We start from the raw sequence: 21,064 nt of genomic DNA, 5'->3' as shown, positions 1-21,064 counted from the left end.
TGGCTACAGAATGTTTCGTAAGGCAGAGCAGAGACCCATGCAGTAGTTGCTGGCATGGAGTACCGCTCTGTATGCTGTGATCCGGGGGAGATGTCACTGCTGTGTGCTGGCAGGAGAGGGCTGGTGGGTGGGAGGACACAGATTTCTGAGTCAGGACTGAAAGCTTATGTACATGTCCCAAACCGGCCCTCATCTACATGGGGAGGGAAGAAGAGGAGGAATTAGGACTGCTTCCCCTTTTGGGCTTGACTTTATGAAAACAGAAACTGCAACTGGCCTTGGAGGTATACTTGCTAGGTGCTGGGTGCCGTGGAACTGGTTTCCTTAAATTCTCACAACATCCCCAGGAGGTGATGGCACAGCCAGTGTACTTGTTTTAGAGGTGAGGAAACTGAGGCACAGAGAGATTAAGGGATTGCCCCAGGGCACAAAGCTGGTAAGTGGGGAGCAGGGATTTGAACCCAGGTCTTCTTGCTTCAGAGCCAGGTGCACACACACTCTGTGCCTCGGATCCTCCCAGGCACCGGGGCCCCCACTCCGCCAGTGTTTGGTGTGCGCGTGTTGGATGATGGTGTGGGAAGGAAGAAGCCCACTGGACACTATGATTTGTCCCCTAACTTTCCCTCTCCTCCAAAGTGACCCCCCAGGGTCACTGACACAACACTCAGCTCTCTAGAACCCCCCATGCTGGGGTTAGCAATGGTCCTTTTGCAAAGAGCCAGGGAAGACCCCTGGTCAGCTGGGGCGATGGGCAGGGGAGAAGCGGTTTGTGTTCCTTTCGAAAGGAGGCAGGGGAGATTAGCGAGCATCTGCAGAGCCCTGAAGCGGGTCACACACTGGCCTGCACTAGGAGGAGGGGCTGCGCACGACCGCGGAGGCCGGCTGCCAGGATGCCCCGCGCCTCGGAACCCAGGCCTGCGTGAAGGTAAATGCAAATCCGCTCCGCCAAGCGCGCTTCCTGCAGGAGGAGGGTGTTCAGTATGCGCGCCTGGTTTCCTCTGCCCTCAGCTAGAATGCTGATTTTATTTTTGCATTTTATGAGCCTGAGAAAGGGAATTCATTTCCTTGGTTATAATATGGCCCTCTGGAGAAAGTCTTGTCCAAATACAGTCTGCTCGCAAATGCTGTGTTAGAAGAGGGGCCATACTGAAATGAAAAGGAAAGAGATGATTAAAATCGGATTTATGGGTAAGGTGAATTGGCAGGTTTATGCCAAATTATTGCATCCAGGAAGGTTAAAGGGAATGAAAAGGATCTTCCCCGGAGCTGAAAACCTTTGTAAAAAGAAATATTTAGGGTGCGCATACCCTTAACCCAGCCTGGCTATATTTTAATATATGTATTCCCCATGTTTGCCCCTTCCAGACTGTCCAATCCCTAGAGGCAGGAATTGGGTTCGGTGCATCTTGGTACCCCCCAGATGGGGATGTTCTTACAATTGTATTTATAAGAAAGGGTTTCTGCCCTGAGGAGCTTGACTGATCTCTTCATTGGCTCATTAATGCATCCTTCATCCTGACCCACTTCTAAGAAACATCACGACCTCCTAACAACAATCTCTCCATTTCCCTACGCCCACAAAGACATAGCAGCCCGAATTATTCTTTTTTTAAGGTATAGGTAATATAATAAGAATATTAACAATCAGCTTTTATTGAGTACTTATTATGGATCTGGTATTTTTTATAAGCACTTTCTAAATGTTATTCCATTAATCCTAACAACCACTCTGTGAAGTGGGTACTCTTATTATCCCATTCTACAGATGAGAAAAGTGAGGCTTGAAAAGGTGAAGTAACTTGCCCAAGATCACAGAGCTATTGGGTAGAAATAGCTACCATTTATTGAGTGCTTACTGTGGGCCAGGCACTGTGCTAACCCCATTAAACTGATCATCTCATTTTATAGAGCTCTTAACCCTCAAGAGGTGACCTTCGGTGCTTAGAATTTCAAGCATTTCATCCTTTGGAGACTGGAAACAGTGAGAGAGCAAGGTCTTGTTTAGCCTTGTATCCAGAAAGTTGACGATGGTGCCAGGGACAGAGCAGTAACTGTTGAGTGAATGAAGGAACAGCAGAAGTGTCTCTCCCATGGAAGCTGCTTGCCAACCCCTCCCCGCCCCCCACCCCCGGTTCGTCCTGCTCAGGCTCCAGCTGCCCTTGGAACAAGCTTCCTGACCCTGGTTATCTCTCTTCAGGCAGACAGGGCATCACCAGGACCCCACTTGGCATCATTGGATGTGGCTCCAGGGTGTCCCTAGGGACATGCCAGCTGTGAGGGGCAGACCTGGTGTTCTGACCCATTTCCTCCCAGTAGTTGATGCCAGTGAATTGGACACCCAAAGATGGTTATAATGGTACATTTTATCTTATGTGTATTTTACCACGGTTAAAAAATACACACACATATGGGTCTATCTTTCTAATACAAGAAGTCTGGGGTAAGTGGTTAGAGGGGTTGGTTCAGCTTTTTGATTTTGCTTGAGTCCCAAAGTCTATGTAGCTTTACAGTCCCATCATGGTGGCTTCCATTCTGGTTGCAGGATTTTCTCTGAGACTTCTTTAAAAAAAATTTTTTTTTTAAATGTTGATTTACATTTGAGAGAGAGAGTGATTTACACTCACACAGAGCGCGAGTGGCGGAGGGACAGAGAGACGAGACAGAATCTGAAGCAGGCTCCAGACGTGGGCCTGAACTCACGAGCCATGAGATCATGATCCGAGCCAAAGTCAGATGCTCAACTAACTGAGCCACCCAGGTGCCCCATTCTCTGAAACTTCTTAAATGTCATCTGCTCAAGAGAGGAAGGAGGGCAAGAGTGATTGGCTATGGTTCTCTTTTCTCAGGAGAACACAGGCAGAATTTTCTCATATCTCATGAGCTGGAACAAGGTCTCATGGCTTTGCTGGGCAGCCAGGGTGACTAGAAAAGTGTCCCAATCTTTGCGGCTCTTAGCTTCCCAATCTTAGAGCTCAGGAAGGTCACTGGGAGGGAAAGAAGTTGAGAGTGACTACTGATGGGACAAGCAGCAGGTTGTGTCCAGTGTTCTGCTGAAGGTCACATGGTCATGTAGCAGGGCTGACCAGGCCCAGGGCCCAGTCTCCTGGTTCCCGGTCCTGAGCTCTTTAGGTAGAACATTTGATATGTTTGTAGCGGCTAGATTCCCCATAAAAAAGGATTGTCCTGGAGAATGTCCTTCCAATATAAAAACTCTTCATTGAAATTCAACTTAATAGGATGCTAAGAGGTCATGTCAGGAAAGCACTGGGCATGCTGGGAGAGGGAACATCTGAGCTCTGCCCCAGGCTGGCCGGAAGTTTTGGGAAAGGTCTCCTAGTGTCTGTACTTATAAGTATGATTAATTATTTTTTCTCGGTTAGTGTTGTTCATTAAATGCCCATTAAGTGTTTTGGTATCTCTAGATGAAAGACCCTGTAGGAGGACAAATAGTTATTAACCAACCACGTGCTATCCAGTATGGGCTCGTAATTCAAGATGATAGGTTTCAAATGTTGGCTGAGAATGATAGAATCTTTCCACCATTCCTCCAGGTCAGAAGCAGAGTAGAATAAGTGCTCCAGGAGACACTTAAAATAAGGACACTTAAAGCATCCCTATTATAATTACCTTGCCATTGCAAGGAAGCCCAGATATGTACATTTGGCTATTGAAGGTAGTAGAGACTGTACTCCTTCTCTCTGATCCCACCACTTGCTCTTTCCATGGGAGGCACCAAAGAGAAACTGGTAGGCTCTGCCCTTTCTTTGACTTCCCCTTCTCTATTGAGCCTTCCTGGGTGACTTTAGGTTACACTGATTCTTCTCCTTTGTTCTTACCCCAGGGCACCATATATACTGAACATTTTAGCATTTAGTGCTATTGAAGTTAACTTTTCATCGCTGCCTTCTAAGCTGTGCCAGGAATGGGCACTGTTTGGGGAAGGCAACCCAAGGTTGTCTGGATCTCCTCAACCCAAGGTTTTAGCACACATCCAGACATGTGACAAATCCTCTGCAAACACCAGGTCTGGACCTATGGGCTGGAATGCTCATGACTCTACCAGGTTGGTGCTTTATTTCATGACAGTTTGGGAGCAAGTAGAGTTGATTCCAGGATAGAAGGCAAAAGAAGCAAGAACATCCAACCCCTGAAGAGGGCATAATGCAGTTCAGTGCCCTTGCAGAGTTCCCCGTGGTCAGACCGCAGGGACATTCCCTGAGCTCAGCAAGACACTGACTTTGGGAGTCCTATAAAGGGAAAGGGCAACTCTGCAAAACTGGAAGTGAAATTGCTTCAAAGAAGGGCAATTCTTAAATGGCAGGGGAAAAGTAATGCAATCCTGGTAAATGCGGGAACAGGATACTTGAGTCAGCTGAGAAAGCCCAAAATATCATTGCAAACAAGAATTATATTTTTATTAGTTCACTGTCAGAAATAAGTAAACAGAAAACAAATGAAATCACTTTACAGAAAGCACATTCATTACTTAAAAGTAGCACCTTAGTGATTGGCACTGTCCGGTCATATCCACCAGTCAGGTTCACTCATGCTGATGAGTAAGCAATTCTTGATTGTTTTCTTTGCAACTCTGTGTTTTCTTGCATGGCTATTAAAAAGCAGCTGGCAATTTTGACAATTTTGTTTGTTTGGCCGTACTATACTTGTTCTCCCTCTTGGATCCTAAGACCTTTTTACTTTCCAGACACTTCCAATGTCTCTGGGTCACTCTCCGATGTCTTACAGATAGATGGAGGTGGGGACTGCCAGGGTAGCTGAAGCTGAATTTCAATTTCAGTTATTTTTTTAGTCTTTTCTAAATTCAGGCATCCAACCGCCTCCCCCCCAAAAAACCCACCACCAACAACAAAAATAAAACAACTGAACTTGCTTAGAAGTGCAGGTGGTCCTGAATTGCTTTGGCAACACCACCTCAAGGAAATCTTCACAGACACAGGAACTAACATCTCGGTCACCAGAACCTTTTCAAATGGATTCATGTCTCCGTGCTTCTGTTTAACTGTTTCTGTGTTCCCATCCATCACAAACATATTATTGGTGCTGGCATCAGAATACTGTGTTCTCACTGGTTGTCATAAAACTGATGCACTTGTAGTCTTGTTTGAAAAGTTGTCAGTATAAATAACACATAAATTCACATTTTGCATAATAGGGCCTATTCCTTACAGATCAGGTCCTGAGAGTATGAAACATACAATACATCTTGACACAGAAGTGTTCAATAACAATAAATTAATAAATACATAAATTACTTAAATATTTAAATAGCATTAAGGTCGGTGGCAACCTGCTAGCTAGAAAATCTATAAATAAAGTAGCTAATTGCTTCAGTGGGCATTTGGCATTTCAATGTAAAACTACTACAAAAACATTATAATGATCCTTTGCAAAAAGCAAATTAGGTAGAAAATAACTTTTGGGGCCTATTCCATTGTCTCTTTAAAAACTTCTGCATAATATCTTCCACTTTTCCTCCCAGGTTTCATCCTGGGATTGGAACCTGAAAAAGAATACCAACAGTCTATGTGAATTAGAAATGTGGCAGCAAACCCTTCTTATTTCGCACAACATATTATTGGGGCAATGAGGTTTTAGGGATTCCATGTTAGAAGGGCCCAGCCTGCCCGTATGTGGTCTAGGATATGGCTGCTTTCAGTGTCCCCCCAGGGTGCCTAGGAGAAGGTTCTAGGTCCTGAAAAGAGCTTGCAAGCCCCCAGGGTGCCTAGGAGAAGGTTCTAAGTCCTGAAAACAGCTTGCAAGCCATTTTTGCTCTGACCCTTAGAGCAACAGGACCTATGTATGTTTTCTTTACTGCAGTATCTCTGTACCCAGCACAGTGCCTGGAACAGTATGGGCATCAAATAAATATCTGTTAATGAACAAATGTATGTTTCTGACTCTAGTGACTATGTGCCGGACACCCTGTCTCCCCTTTCTTCTCCTGCACTGCTCCCCACCGAAGCCCTGCACCTGGGTCCACTGAGTGTTCAGGTACGGGCTGGGCTTTGTGGGCCTGCTCACCTAACTGCAGGACACGGATGCCCAGTTGCTCCAGGATGAGCTATAGTAGCGGTCTCTGGCTTGCACGCGGATCTTGGCATCCTTGTGGCACACGACCTTGGCTGAGGTCTTGTCCACGGAGAGGCTATCTTTCTGCAAAGCAGAGGGATGTCTTTGGCAATGCAGTCACAAGATGGGCTGGGCCTATTTTTGCAACGCTTGGTCTCTCAAAACAAGTACACCTGGGTTTAAGGGCGCCACAGTCGCAATAAACAGTGGAGTTGTATAGAACTTGCGCCACCTACTGATAGAAGCTCTAAACACATTTTCTACCTCAGCCCAGAGGGAGGAATGGTTCCGTCCAGCTCACATCTTTCTAGCACAGCTACCTTGCCTGAAGGCCCAATGCACACTCAGTCTGTACTGGGCGATGGTGGGACTAGGGCAGATTTGCTATAGCTGCCCCCTGGATATTTCTAAATAGTATATCCTGATCCTTTTATCAGAAAACGTGCTGAAATCCAGGCATTGTTTACTTTTATTTGTGTAATCACAGGAAAATGCTTTAGGCTCTGTGTCTGAGTTTCGTCATTTATAAAAGAGGGATAATAATCATTCCTACCTCAAGACGTGTAAAAGTTAAAGGTAATCATCATGTAAAACTCTTAGTGAAGTCTTTCATCAGGTAGAAAGTATTCAGTAGATATTATCTATTAACAATATAAATCTTATGTAGGGAAGATACATATGAAGTTTTTAAATAATATTTAGGTAAAATTCACCCAGAATAGCCCTTCCCTCCTACAAAACATAATGCTCAGGGAGTGACTGAATGACTGAATTCCTTCTAAATGCTAAATACTATCCTGAATAAGGCCTTTATCCAGTGATTTCTAAAACCGGGGTCGAAGCAGTGTTGGGCTTTATAAAAGTGCATCTTGGACCTGGGAATTATGATGCCAAGGCAAGAAGTTTGAAAGCCATTGTCATAGCCTGTGTGAACACTAACATTCTGTTCAATAAGATAATTTCACCATCTGTGGAACAGCTGGGAATTATCCATTTTGGGTGAGACATAGCATGAATGTTCTATCATTCATTACACTTGCTAAATTCAAGCAATAATTTTAGGCGCCTCGAGCCCAGATTTCCTATATGGGGATCAATTCTGAGTGCAAGAATTAATGACGAACCATACTGGAGGCAATAGTAGCGTGGTTCGGTGCAGGCCATTTGCGTCCCCTAGACTGAATTCCGTGGTTCTGATCCTTCCTCTTTCCTAGCTGAGTAACATTGAGCAAGTCATTTAACCTCTCTGAGCTTCCATGACTCCACGAGTGAAGTGGTGATAATACTGGCTGGCTTTGCAGGGTTACCTTAAGGATTCAGTGAGATATGCATGTGAAACCCTAAGCGCAGTCTCAGGCACTTAGAAAGTGCTAGATAAATGTTAGTTACTGGTATCCTCATCCCCTGGATGTACATAAAACTGAATACACGGAGCCTGGATCACATCTTACCTTTTCTCTGTTGTTCTTGCCCTGGACCTGTACGCCAAATGTTAAGGAGAAGTAGGAATGTGGGGTGCTCCAGGTGTCAGGGTATTCCCAGCTCACTTCCACATGCCGAGAATTTTTTAATGGCTTCAGTTGCAGGTTCTTGGGCGGGTCCGGTTTGACTGTGGAAGAATCCAAAGAAACACCCTTTATTTTCCTAATGGGGCTCTTTGGTGTATGGTGTATGGTGTTTGGCTTCTGAACCGACTTTCACCTTTGACCAGTTGTGAGTCCATAGGTAGTTACTTCACTTCTCTGGGCACCTGTTGGCAGACATGAGGCACCCCTGCTGCTGGTGCCTGTGGAAGGCGGCCACAGCCTCTGTGGCTGACCCCTAGAGAGGCTCAAAATCCTCACCACTGCACAATAAGATGAGCCATAGCAGTGGAACCACCTCTGCATAGTGCTCAGAAGAAATTTTGTAGAGATAAGACTCATATCTGGGCTACGTGGTGAAGGACCACCCTCTCTGTGGTCAATATGCCTCTTTGCACTGAACTTGGAGCTGAGTGGAGCCCCTTGCTGGGGATGAGATGAGAGAATTTCCACTTAGTGCTCTTTCTTTTCATGGCTCTTTTCAGTGCTCTTGTCTTTTCATGGCTGCTGGCACTGACTCGTCTTGCAGCAGTTATCAAATTGTCTCTATGCTCATTCATTCATTCAATAAATGATGACTGAGCACCCGTCACATGCCAGTCACTAACTAGACTGTGCACAGAGGATACAGTAGCGAGTATCAGGGAAGACTCTAGACCCTTGTCTAGACAAGGGCAGAGGAGACATTCTATGGGGTGTCCAAATCCCAAAGACCATGGTTCCTGGTAGATGCTTTTCAAATATTCTTCTATTATTAACATAACTGACATTTTTCTTTTTTCCTTTAGAACTCAGCTAAATGTCACCTCTGAGAGACCTTCCCTGGCCATCCTATGTAAATGCAAACCTTTCCCTACCCGCCAAGGGCAGTCTCTCCACAAATGCTAGAGTGAGTTCTGTGGTTTTATACATTTTACTTCATGATGAAAATTCAGTGGATAAATGGCAAAGGAAATGACAAATGGCAAAATCTCCATCTGCAAATTAAAAAAAATCGATGTCCATTTCGGAGGGTCTTATATTCCAATAAAGAAGACTCTTTTCCAATGCTGGAGAAAGATTGGTTGGGAATAACCACAATTAGTATGGAAGCCTGGTATGGTATGGTATGCTTGAGGGGCTCCTCCTAGGTTCCCTGTGGAAGCTTCCTGGACAGCAGAATAGCAGAATACAAGTATAGCCAAGAGTCTACTTATTTTTATTTATTTTGTGTGTGTGTGTGTGAGAGAGAGAGAGAGAGAGAGAGAGAGGAGAGAGAAAGGAGAGAGAGAATCCCAAGCAGGCTCCACACTGTCAGCAGGGAGCCAGATGCAGGGCTCGAACTCATGAACTGTGAGATCATGACCTGAGCCGAAATCAATAGTCGGTTGCTTAACTGACTGAGCCACCCAGGTGCCCCAAGAGCCTACTTTTTTCTAGTGGGGCAGGACTGGGTCTGAATTGTTATCTGTGAGATCTGGGGCAACTTATTTAACCTGTGTAAGACTCAATTTTCTCTTCCTTAAAATGCAGACAATAGTATCTACATTGTACACTTTGGGGGGGGGGTTACAATAAAAGAGATAATGCATGTAAACCCCTTACCTCAGTGCATGGGGCATTGTGCACATGTGACAAATGGCATTTATCCTTAGTAAGTACGTATAATCAAGCAAACTCACTGATGTCCCTGATGAAGAAGCTGCTGGTGTAGTTTTCGTACTTGAGCTTGTGAATAGCGTCCACCACGACTTCAATGGGTAGGCTCTCCTCGGCAGCCGGGCAGGCACTGCCCTCCTGACACTCCACTGTGTACTTCTTATAATCCCTGCTGTCCACTCTGACCTTCTCTGCTGAGAGTGTCGCTGCTCCACAAGTCACCCCTTGGGGGTCAGAGGAGCTGAAGTCAAAGACAGACATTACCCTGTGTCACACAATTGTGGGTGAGTTTCTAGGGGCTGGAGCCAGGCAGCTGTTTGAGGACACAATTTCTCCAACTGGTTTGATTTCTCCTAAGGGGGTAAGAATCTGCCATCCCCATGAGAACAAGCTTTGCTTCGAGAGGTGGTACAAATATTTAGAGACAGCTCTGCATTTACATGCCTCTGGCCTAAACGAATCCAGAAATTTCTAGATCCAGAGCCCTGAGTTAAATCTCCTTATTAGAATTTTAAATTCGTTTTTCTCATTCTAATTACACAATCAACACATGCTAATGATAAAAAATTAAAAAGATAAAAATGTGTATAAATGAAATGTGTGTGCCTCTTTCAACCCTAATCTCACTCCCCAAATAGAAATACTATTCATAGCTTGTTGTGTCCCTCCAGACCTTAGTCTATGAATATTCAGACCAATCATATATCCACATGTATATATACATTCACACATATTTTGTTTATATACACAGACAATGCTTTTATGTTCCATTAAATAGGATCCTACTATACATATATATATATATATATATATATATATATATATATATATATGGTTTGTAACCATCTCTTCCCCCTCGGAACATATGGAGAGCGCTCCATGACAGACCACACAGATTGGGTTATCCATTCTGATGAATGCACGTTAAGCTGGGGGATAATGTACCACGCTTTATTTAGCTTTTCCCCTGCTGATTACCAAAAACATTACAATGAACACTGGCTTCCATGTCTCTGTGCCCTTGTATAAGCATCCTTTTAGTATGGATTTTCATCTTAAAGATGGAAAAGGAAGACTCCAGAGGTTAATTTGCTCAGTTAATCACCTGGGGTTTGCTCTGTTACCCTGCCTTGTTCAGGAACCTAGATGGTGAGTGAGGGAAGTCACACAGACCGGCTAACATAGGTTCGGTATCCATGGAAACTGGTTTCTTAGGGGAAGTCCAAGTGTATTGGACAAACAACGAACTTCAGATTAGTGACGTCAGCAGAGGGAAAAGGAGTTGAAATGGCCCTGAGAAAATTTCTGGAGGCCTCAGAGTTTTGGAGTCGGCTTCAGGGCTTTCAAGATCTGTGTCCGAGAGCTTTTGTTTCTCTTTCCATCTCAGGGTGCAATTTTGGCAAGTCATTTGTAGCTTCGATTTCCCCTTTTATGCCTCCCCATGGTGCCGTGAGCCTTAATGAAGCATTGCCAGGCAATCTGGATGAGTGGGTTCAAACACAGCAGAGGCTATTCTCAGGCCCCAATAATGTCCTGTTCTAACCTACACATTTGTTCAGGTGATTAGCTTAAATCTCCATGTTCTTTTCCCAATTTAGGAAAGAGGGGGTGTTGAAAAAAATACAGGTTTGACTGTGTTTTCTCACTTATCATTAACTGATAGGCCATTGCTAGGTTGCCCTTATTTTCTTAATGAAATAGTTGTCACAAAATGCTAAGAGATCAGAGTGGTTTCACTTACCCTCTGCTGCTTTTGACAGTGAATTTCAAATCGGTACTGATTGCCGTCAGCCACCAGCAGGTGAAACGTCCAGAATAATTCTTTGCCTCACATTTTAGAAAGATCTTATTTTTGGATTCTGGATTTGAAAAGAACAAAAATTCAATATTTAGAAGTTTTCTTTCAGCTAGATCTTAATTGTGATGAACCACAGGCCACCAAGTGGTACAGGAGTGAAGATCTTCCATTTATTTCCTTGGAAAATGATGCTGCTTCCCTGACAGGCAGTTCAGAGAGGACTGGGAATGTGTCAGTAGGATGCTGATTCTGCAGAGTATACTTTGCACCTGATATATCAGAGGGAGGGATTAAATTTGGCAAGGCTGACATCCCAGAGCTGAGTTATGAACTATACACATTGGTTAATTTCCATTAACCATTTAAAAAGAACTTCAGGAAAACCAACCAGATTCACCACGAAAATCTCTGAACATGAGATTTGGATGGTTGATTACTCAAAGTGTCTAAGAAAGCAAAGAAAAACAGGTGCTGGGTGGTTTCAGCAAGGGATTTACATTAAATTTTTTTTTTTAATTTTTTATGGGGCAAAAGAGAAAACACCATATGAGGGAATGGGATTACCTTTCTGTTCCCTTAAGATATCAGTGGACCAAATTCCATCTTCCTTTTTGTGTATCAGGAGGAACGAATGGCTCAGAACCTCGCCTCCTTTATGACAGGTATACTGGCCAGCATCTGCAAATTCTTTGACTTGGATGGTCAGAGTTTTACCAGAGCCTAGGACTTCACTGCTCTGGTCAGAGGTCCAGGTGATGTCATCTTCTTCAGGAGTATTGCAGGTGAGGACCACCATTTCTCCGGGGGCATCAGGGTGCCAGTCCAACTCTACAACATAAACTGGAGAGCACAGGGAGTGGAGAACAGGACTGTGAACAACGTGAACTTGGGACTGGGTTTTATGAACCACCTGTGCATTTGCACTGCAGAAAAGCACAGCCTTGCTTGTAACAGCAAATACTTGCTGAGATGATCTCAGGTCACTGGGCCCTACTTGGGCTCCAGGTCGTGAAGAGACAACAAAGAGTAGTTTGTTTGTTTAATTTTTATTTATTTTGAGAGAGAGAGAGAGAGAGAGAGAGAGAGAGAGAGAATGAATGGGGGAGGGGCAGAGAGAGACAGAGAGAGACAGAGATTGAATCCCAAGCCTGCCAGTGCAGAGCCCAACGCGGGGCTCGAACTCACCAACTGTGAGATCATGACCTGAGCTGAAATCATGAGTCGGACCCTTAACCAACTGAGCCACCCAGGCGCCCTAAGACAAGCAAAGAGTTTTACAGCTGCCATCCACTCATTAACTGACGGGCTGTCTTCAATAATTAACTTCTGATTAGCTGGCAGATGGAGAAGGCCTTGATACACCAAAAATGCAAAGAGCACAAAACTCTTTACCAAAGACCTGGTGGAGATAAGAACCTTCCAGCACAACTTTGGTTTCATAGGGAATAAGGCAGGGCACAGAAATGTCAAGAAAGACTGACCAGCACTGAAATCCTGTCCCCACGAATTGGCTAAGGGATTTGGAATGAGGTACTTAATCACCATGAGCCTCAGTTTCCTCAACAGTGAAATGACAATAATAACATCTATGTCGTAGGTTTGGCTATGAGGATTAAATAAAAAACAAACATATAAAGCACTTAGCACTGTGCCTACCACAGTAAACTCAGTGTTTGTTATTGTTATTCAGAGACCAAAGGGTCAGATGACTGCACAGAGAAACTGTCCTACAATTTTCCAAGGGCATTTAAGGATTTAGTCCCTGCTGTGCAAAACTCACCAACAGAGATTTTCATTCCACTTTTAAAAACAATTTTACACCCTTATGAAGCAGTTCAGTAGATCCTGGTCTTCCCATTTCATACTGAAACCAACAGGCCAAGCAAGATTACATCAAGTTAGAAACACAAGAGCTGTAGCTCAGGCCTTCTATCTCGTTGACTTTGCACTGGATCTCAAATACGAGTATCCAAACTCGCACCTGAGGAATGGCTTAGTAGAGTATTTCAATGAGTGTGCCACATCACAGCTTCATTCATTCACTCATGCATCACTTATTCATTAACTAGAATCATTCAATGCACTGGTTCCCCAAACCTGATCATTCAGCCACCATTATCAGCAGCAGCACTGAGGAAACTGATAGATATCCAAATTCAGAGTTACCAAACCAGCCACTTTGGGATGGGCCTGATGGTCTGTTATGCTCTCCATATGATTTTGATGCCCTCTCTAATTGGAGAGCCACACAGGTGAAGAGCCTGGATTTTGGAGTCACATAGGTCTGAGTTTAGATTCAGCTCTGTATCTTATACTTGCCTGTGGCCTCAGGCGAGACATTCAATTACTCTAAGCTTGGGTGTCATCGTTTTTAAAATGAGCAAAATATTAGTGCTTGCTTCAGCAGGTTGAGACATGGATTATATAAGCCAATTCATACAACAGCTTAACGTAGTGCCCTTAAATGCTCTATAAATGGTGACTTTTATGGTTGGCGTCCAAATGTAAAGCATTGTGGGATATAAAGTTCTCACTTTAGATCCGAGGGATTTTTAACTACTGAATCGGTAACAAAACAAGAGGTAAACAGTATTTGGGACCCAACTCTTTGGAAATGATTACCTACGCTGAAATAAAACCGTGTCTCACCTTCGGCTTTCTCTAGTTTTTCTTTGTTCTGCTGGAAATTGAACCACAGCAAGGCTATTTTTCTGTCACAGCTAAAACTCAGAAGGCCTAGAAGACCCTTACCCAAGAACAGGGGAAAACAACCACAAAGGGGAGCCTGATGAAGAGCATCTGGAACCTTGTGCCTGGCTTTATCATCTCATCTGGTCTCCAAAGTCCTATGCCCTCTGTTTCTCACATGGACTTCCTGGAATTTCTGTGGTTTACCAAATTAGAAGTAACTTAAGGGTTTACTATGCGAGGGCCAAGTTTCCTGAGCTCACTAACTATACAAGGATTGATAGGAATCTGACATAATCATCTAGCTCAGGCTTTTGCCTTTCCTCAAGGCAGGGTCTAAAACTCAAACCCTCCTCAGGCGGAGAGGAGATGACTGAATTCTTGTCTTCCCGAAAAGATTAAGAATAGAAGAATAGTCCCACATTCCTTTCGGGTACCCATTTTCCAGTGTGGTACTTTCCTGACTATCGAAAGATTATTTCTGGTCATCAGCGGCAATGTCTTCACTTGTAACTTACGCCTATTTCCTCCTGTTCTCCAAGCACATAGGAAACCATTGCTCTATGTCCTTCTTGTAAGACCTTCTTCAAATACTTAAATGCACAGGCTTTGAAGTGAGACAGAATTGGAATCAAGTCCCTGTACTATCCTTACCAAGTATGTGAAATTGGGGAAGTTGCTTAATCTCTGTAGCCTCTATTTTCAACATCTCTAAAATGGGGTACAGACAGTCCCTATTTTATATGGATGTTGTGAGAATTAAACGAGAAACATTTGAGGTCTTTCAGGAACAACTAACAATCAGTTAATACATTACTTTGTGTGAGATAATAAAAGGATATAGTGAATTTCACTAACACCTATTCTATTATTCTAGTAATTTTTATTGGTCATTGGGATTATACACAGGTTCTTTTGAATCATCATTGCCATCACTTTAAACAACCAAAACAATAGCAGCTAACATTGACTGTCACTGGACATCTGTTGTGCTGTTCCCTGAATTCACTGACACATTTAATCATCTGCATAGTAGACAACTCTTTGTGATCCCCAGGTCACAGTCGAGGAAACTCAGGCTTGGAGGTGACCCAGCTCAAGGTCACCTACCTGATAAGTGGCAGAATCAGCCTTTGAGCCCAAGTCAATGTGAGTCTAGTCAAGTGCACAGTCAGAGGTTAGTACTGTTGGTGCCAGCAGAGGGGGTGATATTGTGTGATGGAGCGGGGATGAGAGAACAGAGTTCTTATACTTTTCAAATCCTTCACTTTGGAATTTTAATTGAACGATACAGCCAGTTTTTAGTAATACTGGCAAAATCCATATATCTTTTCCCATCGGAGTCCACACAAAGCTCCTACTGTGGCATTTAATGTGAATGCCAAACAACACAGACACCCTCAAAGGTGAAGGAAGGACAGATGGCCCCACACATTCCCAGGGATGGCACTCACTAGGAGGCCCCAAGGCTTGGTTTCCCCTTCTAGTCTGAGGTCCCCACACCGCCTGCCTGACCGTCCTGGCTTGGAACTCAGGGCCTCCCCAGAGAAGGAGAGGTTGGTTACCGTTTTTCTCCAGTTCCCATATGGCCATGAGGGGAGGTGCCAGCAAAACCAGGGAAAACCAGGCGATGACCAGCTGCTGAGGATGCATCTGCAGGAGGCGGAGAAACAGAGGAGAAGAAGGAGAAAGAGAGAGAAGAGGAGGGAAAAGAGAAGAGACAATGTCAGCAGTTACTCAGTCATTTTGGAAACCATATTCATTCAATGTACCTTGGTTTTAATCTTGATTTGTCTCGTCAGATTCATACCACGCGAATTGCAGGAACCCTGTGCCAGTCTCTGAGTGAGAACATCTCCAAAGAGAGAACCACAGACTATCTGGAGCTGAAGGAGAACTGAGGCCAGCCATCTGATAGAATACTCTTTTTTTTTTTTTTAATATTTATTATTTGAGAGGGAGAGAGACAGAGACAGAGAGGAAGCAGCGGAGGGGCAGAGAGAGGGGGAGACACAGAATTGGAGGCTCTGAGCTGCCAGCACAGAGCCCAACGTGGGGCTCGAACCCACAGACCACGAGATCGTGACCTGAGCTGAAGTCGGCCGCCCAACCAACTGAGCCACCCAGGCGTCCCAGAATCTTCTCATTTTTAAGCTGAGAAACCTAAGGTGCAGAGAAGGAACATGACTTGTCTGGATCAACATTCAACCGTTATTTACTTACTATGTACTTACTATGTAAAGGGCATAGAGATAGAGTGGTTAGGAGAGGAAAAAAAAAAAGGATTTTGGGCCTGGGTCCTGTCTTCTAGGAGCAAATACTTTCATTCAACAAATATTTATGATCCAAGTTATGGCAGCCACCTGGCAGCCAGGTTTAGTTTCTCTCCTCGTTTAGATTGTAACTGCTCCAAACTCAAAGGTTACTTCCTCTCACATAATGAAACAAGTGATTCTCAAACTTGAGCACACATCAGAGTACCCTGGAAGCCTTGCTAAAACACAGATGGCTGAGTTCCACCTATAGAGTGTCTGATTCAGCAGGTAGGGGTGAAGGGGGATGGAAGGAGGAGAGGGACCTCAGAATGTGCATTTCTTAAAAGTTTCCTGGTGAAGCTGATGTTGCTGGTCCAGGGATCACACTTTGAGAACTACTGGGTTAACCCATGTTTAGCGTCCACAGCTCTGAAAACCAAGATGTTCTTTGGAAGAAGGCCATGAAATATTGATATATCCACTCTGAAAAGTGAAATGTATAATTTTGTGCTAAATATCAGCTACCATCTTAGAATAAAACTCAATCTAGATTGGGATCCAGGGTTTATGCAAATCTTCAGGACGTGAAGATTGTACCCTACTTCTGAATCAGGTAGAGATGGTGATTATTGAATTTCATTCTGAAACACCTCCATCCATCTCAGAGAGCACCAATGTTCTGCAGGAACATGTTTTCAGAAACCACTGAATAAATCATACAAATAATAAGACCCAAAATTTTTGGTCAGGGGGCACCTGGGTGGCTCAGTCGGTTAAGCGTCCGACTTCGGTTAAGCGTCCGACTTCGGCTCAGGTCATGATCTCATGGTTCATGGGTTCCAGGCTTTTATCAGGCTCTGTGCTGACAGCTCAGAGCCTGGAGCCTGCTTCAGATTCTGTGTCTCCCTCTCTCTGCCCTTCCCCTGCTTGTGCTCTCTCTCTCTCTCTCAAAAATAAATAAAACATTAAAAAATTTTCAGCCAGATACCTTAAAAGTGAACATCTTTTGGCTGGGGTGACTGAATATTGACAAATCACGGCTTTGTTAGAATTGCTGCTAATCCTAGGAGAACCTTGCCATGTGCTTTATTCAATCAGATTACAAAGGTTGAGAGTGGCAGATATGGGACTAGAAGTCAGGCCTTCCTGTACTGTCAGCACTTTGTCACTGCAGCATGGAGCTTTCACAGACATGCCCATTAATCATGTCCAAGTTATGACTGTAACAATGTACTAGTTGCCACAGGGTATCAGTTAGTACATTCACAGGCTTGGAGTCCAGCAGACGGGCTTGAATTCTGCTTCCTCCACTTATAGTTGTGTGATGTTGCCCAAATTATCTCTGAGCCTCAGTCTCCTCGTCTATAAAATGGACAGTATACCCATTTCAGAGGGTTGTTGACAGAATGCAATGAGATGACATATCATATTATAGAAGGCAGCCAATAACATGTTAGCTTGTACTTAGGTGAAGAGATAAAGGAAAAATGCGATATGTCTGTTTTGTATACAACAGCGGACAAAACTTTCCTGCTGGTTGTAGGGAAATGCCCTAGAGGTATTGTAATTACATAGGCCTGTAAAGCCCAGATGCCGGCACTCTGGGCAGGAAAATAACAGAGATTCCTGGCATCTCCTGGTGATTCTTTTGCACTATCTTAATGCTGGGATTTTCCCTTTGGCTATATGCCTGGCACTTCCTCTTGGGGCCTTAGATGTGTTTGAGAATTTCAGGTGAACTGCACTTCACGATCAAGGGAGCCTTGGTGATGATTCTAAGAAACAACTTGCATTTTAGTATCACCTACATTTTAAACCATGGAACACTGGCTGGATGGGGTGGGGGGGGGGAAGTGGTGGTGGGTCACTCTCTTAATCCAATCCAGGGAAATCCAAAAAGGGGGCAGCATGTATTTGCCCTGTTGTTCTCCAGATCAGCTGATATCAGAGAGCTATATTCCACAGCCCACATTTCCTTGGCATGTTACATTTGAGAGTCTTGAGGATTAAACATTTTTTTCCATGTAATTTTGTAGGTTTTCTAAATTCTTGAAATCTTTGTGTAAGGAACACAGGGACCCCAGGTCCTGTGGTATGGTTATGCTCCCTAAAGCTGGTGCCAACATGGGCATGCCCAGGACACTTGGGTGGGCATCTCGTTTGCAAGCTTTATTTTGTTACTTTTTAATTTAGAAAGAATTATTATTGGGTGCCTGGGTGGCTCAGTCGGTTAAGCGTCTGACTTTGGCTTAGGTCATGATCTCACGGTTTGTGAGTTCGAACCCACGTCAGGCTCTGTGCTGACAGCTCAGAGCCTGGAGCCTGCTTGGGACTCTGTGTGTCTCTCTCTGCCCCTCTGCTGCTAGCGTTCTGTCATGCTCTCTCTCTCTCTCAAAAAGAAACATTAAAAAAAATAAAAAATAAAAAGAATTATTATTTAAAAATAAAAAGGCAAAATCACACAAAGCATGGGTAGCACCCCCAATTCTAGAGCCAGACAGACCTGCATTGGCATCCCAGCCCTGCCACTTATTAGCTGTGTGACTCTAGGAAAGTCACTTGACTTATTTAAGTCTCACATTCAACCTGTAAAATGGACATCCTATTGTGGTGAGGAGTTAATGAAATAATTCATGAAGGTATCCAGCAGGGTGCCCCAAGGAAGTCAGGACTCCTGGCTGTTTGCTTTCCCTGAATCCCACTCATAGCACTTTTTCCTGTGATTGCGGTAATACAGTTGTTGATGTTTGTCTTCTCTGCCACACTGAGCTCTCTGAGGGCAGGGATCATGTCTTTCTGACTCCACACTATACCTCCAGAGTCTAGCATAAACACTCTGGCCTCGAGGGATCTTATGAATTATTAGAGGAAAATGAATAAATGTACAGAAATCATCAGTTTTCAGATCCCAGTAAAAGGAACCCCAAGAGGTTGTCCAAATTCTTTCCAATATCTTGAAGTTCCTTATCTGATGGAAGTGGGCCATCAGCGGGGGTTTGGTAATCTCTTGGTTAAAATGATATTTTAACCTGATCGTTATTTTTTTTAACCTGAAAAACTGTTGCACACGATTTACCTGGGCAACCATAAGACACTAATAGAGTATAATCTTTTGTTTTCCTCCTCACAGATTTTAAAACCCTTTGGCAAATACTTTTAAACAATGCGGCTGCTTTTCATTTTTAAAGTAGCTTCGAAGTTAATCCAAAAAAATCTGGATAACCCGGACTCCAGTCTGCTTGACTGTTCCAACTATCTATTAAGCCCAACACAAAGTTTGCTCTGCAACTTTCAATTATGAGGTGTAAGTATGAATTCAATTGTTTATTGAATTCATTATGGCTTAATGAACGAACAGCTTTAAAAAAGTTTACAGTCCTAACAGAGGCACCACTCACTTGATACAATTTAACTGGTGGGCATTAAAATTGAGGAACACTCTTTTATGTACACACTACTCTCAGACAAGACAAAACAAGCCCTTCTATCAAATGTGCATTCATTTGTAGACTCCCGTGTACAATTATTATTAGTTGACTTTTAAAATTAAGACCTGATACATCAGTCCCCAAAATACTGACTTTTCACTAGTGTCCCGGCAGGTAAGTCACCAGGAATGCCTCCAGAAATCCACACACTCCTGGTAGCTTGCCAGGGGTAGGGGTACCACTCAAATGGTGCTACCCCGGACAGCCTGCGGGCCTGTGGAAAGCTAGAAGGGGCCAAGGAAGTGCTTACCTTGCTTCTGGGCAGGCTGCAGAGTTTTCTGGGTCTGAAACTAGTCTCTGCTGCTGCTGCTGCTGCTGCTGCTGCTGTTGCTGCTGTTGTTACTTCTGGGGCTTATATACCCTACTCCTACCAAGCTTTCTGATGGAAACTTAAACTAGAAACTGACTTGTTCAAGTTGCAACACTGAAAACAACTCTCAAAACCTTCTGGGGGAATTTCAAGAAGTTCCTTTTTTTTTTTTTTTTCCCATGTGTATCAATAATGCTGAGGGAACACAAGCATCAAAATCCCAGGTAATGAACTAAGAGGAAGTGACTTTTGGGTGGGGAAAAAGGAAGGAGATGGGATGCTCACTTCTTTCTGTTGACATCAGGGTCAATGGGCTTAAAGCCTGCCTGCAGCAGGCAGCCTCCACAGACCGGAGAAGGAAGGCCAAGGAGAGTTCACACAGGAGGCCAGGTTCAGGTCAGAATCAAGCAATTGTAAGCCAGAGGGTCCAAAAGCAAACTCTATGGTTCTTCTGAAGTCAATGAGAATGAGATGAAGGGCAAAGGACTTAGTATATTTGAGGTTCCCCTCTTCCACATTATTCCTTCAACATCTGGATTTCAGAAACATCCCATTACTACCCATTGTGGCTTCATGCACCACACACGCGCCTGTACATTTATACAGGCACAGCCATGGGAAGATGGTAAAAATGTGTATTACTAGTAAGACTCAAATATGGAGGGATACAGCTCATGCTCATAGGTAATTGCTCACAGACAGGTGGGGACAGAAAGTGAAATATCCACAGTCAGGGATATAGACAACCTATGCCACACTCAAGGCACACACCGGACTATAACCTCACACTCCTATGCACACAAAACCATAGAGCCCTAGGAGCTCTATACCGATGCACAGAATTAGCAGAATTAGCTAGAAATTCCTAGAGGAATTTAACATTGTTAAGAGGAGTGAAAGGTGAACACGGTGTTAGACACCCACAACCATTCTGCACAAGAGCAGCAACAGAAACACTAGCTGGAACACCACCACCAAGTACAAGCCCACAGATGCACGCCGATAGATACAGGCCGTACCCAGGGCCGCCGAGAGAGGGCGCTGCTGCGAGGCCGTGCCAGTCCCGCGCCGGCGACCCGAGAGTTCGCTCTCACCCGCGAGGTCTCCATTTCGGAGCACCGTCCCCAGTCCCCGCCGCCTGGGAAGTTCATGGGCCCCGGCAGGGTTTCAGGTGGACGCAGCTTCCCATACTAACTTTCCTTGCAGTTTCTGCGCGG

At 44.2% G+C, this 21,064-nt stretch overlaps 1 protein-coding gene across 4 annotated transcripts; it reads right to left on the bottom strand.

Moving 5' to 3' along the window:
- Positions 1-4,392: 4,392 nt before the first annotated feature.
- On the bottom strand, positions 4,393-20,998 carry IL12B (interleukin 12B). Of its 4 annotated transcripts, XM_015063956.3 has the most exons (9): positions 20,867-20,985; positions 19,788-20,298; positions 15,360-15,447; positions 11,671-11,946; positions 11,050-11,167; positions 9,332-9,549; positions 7,539-7,696; positions 6,040-6,171; positions 4,393-5,518 (listed from the first exon to the last, which is right to left on the bottom strand). In XM_015063956.3, the coding sequence occupies exons 3-8, from the start codon at positions 15,445-15,447 to the stop codon at positions 6,040-6,042; spliced, it is 990 nt and encodes a 329-aa protein (XP_014919442.2). In that variant the 5' UTR covers positions 19,788-20,298; positions 20,867-20,985; the 3' UTR covers positions 4,393-5,518. The 4 variants fall into 4 exon arrangements, with proteins under 4 accessions (XP_014919442.2, XP_026889166.1, XP_053055585.1 ...); XM_027033365.2 differs by lacking the exon at positions 19,788-20,298 and having other exon boundaries at positions 20,867-20,998; XM_053199610.1 differs by lacking the exon at positions 20,867-20,985 and having other exon boundaries at positions 19,788-20,659.
- Between the last annotated feature and the right edge of the window lie 66 nt (positions 20,999-21,064).

Source organism: Acinonyx jubatus, chromosome A1 (genome assembly GCF_027475565.1).
Source record: "Acinonyx jubatus isolate Ajub_Pintada_27869175 chromosome A1, VMU_Ajub_asm_v1.0, whole genome shotgun sequence".
In the NCBI taxonomy this organism is placed as follows: Eukaryota; Metazoa; Chordata; class Mammalia; order Carnivora; family Felidae; genus Acinonyx; species Acinonyx jubatus.
The sequence above is the reverse complement of the archived record's forward strand: the minus strand, read 5'-3'. Positions and strand labels throughout refer to the sequence as shown.

What these genes read in the sequence shown, in the direction of transcription:
- IL12B (XM_027033365.2), bottom strand. Translation starts at nt 20,998, where the DNA reads ATGAACTTCCCAGGCGGCGGGGACTGGGGACGGTGCTCCGAAATGGAG. An exon ending in CCCTCTCTCGGCGGCCCTGG is followed by an intron (nt 15,448 to 20,866) that starts GTACGGCCTGTA and finishes CGCCTCCTGCAG; the next exon opens with ATGCATCCTCAGCAGCTGGT. An exon ending in ACTGTCAAAAGCAGCAGAGG is followed by an intron (nt 9,550 to 11,049) that starts GTAAGTGAAACC and finishes CTTTGACTTCAG; the next exon opens with CTCCTCTGACCCCCAAGGGG.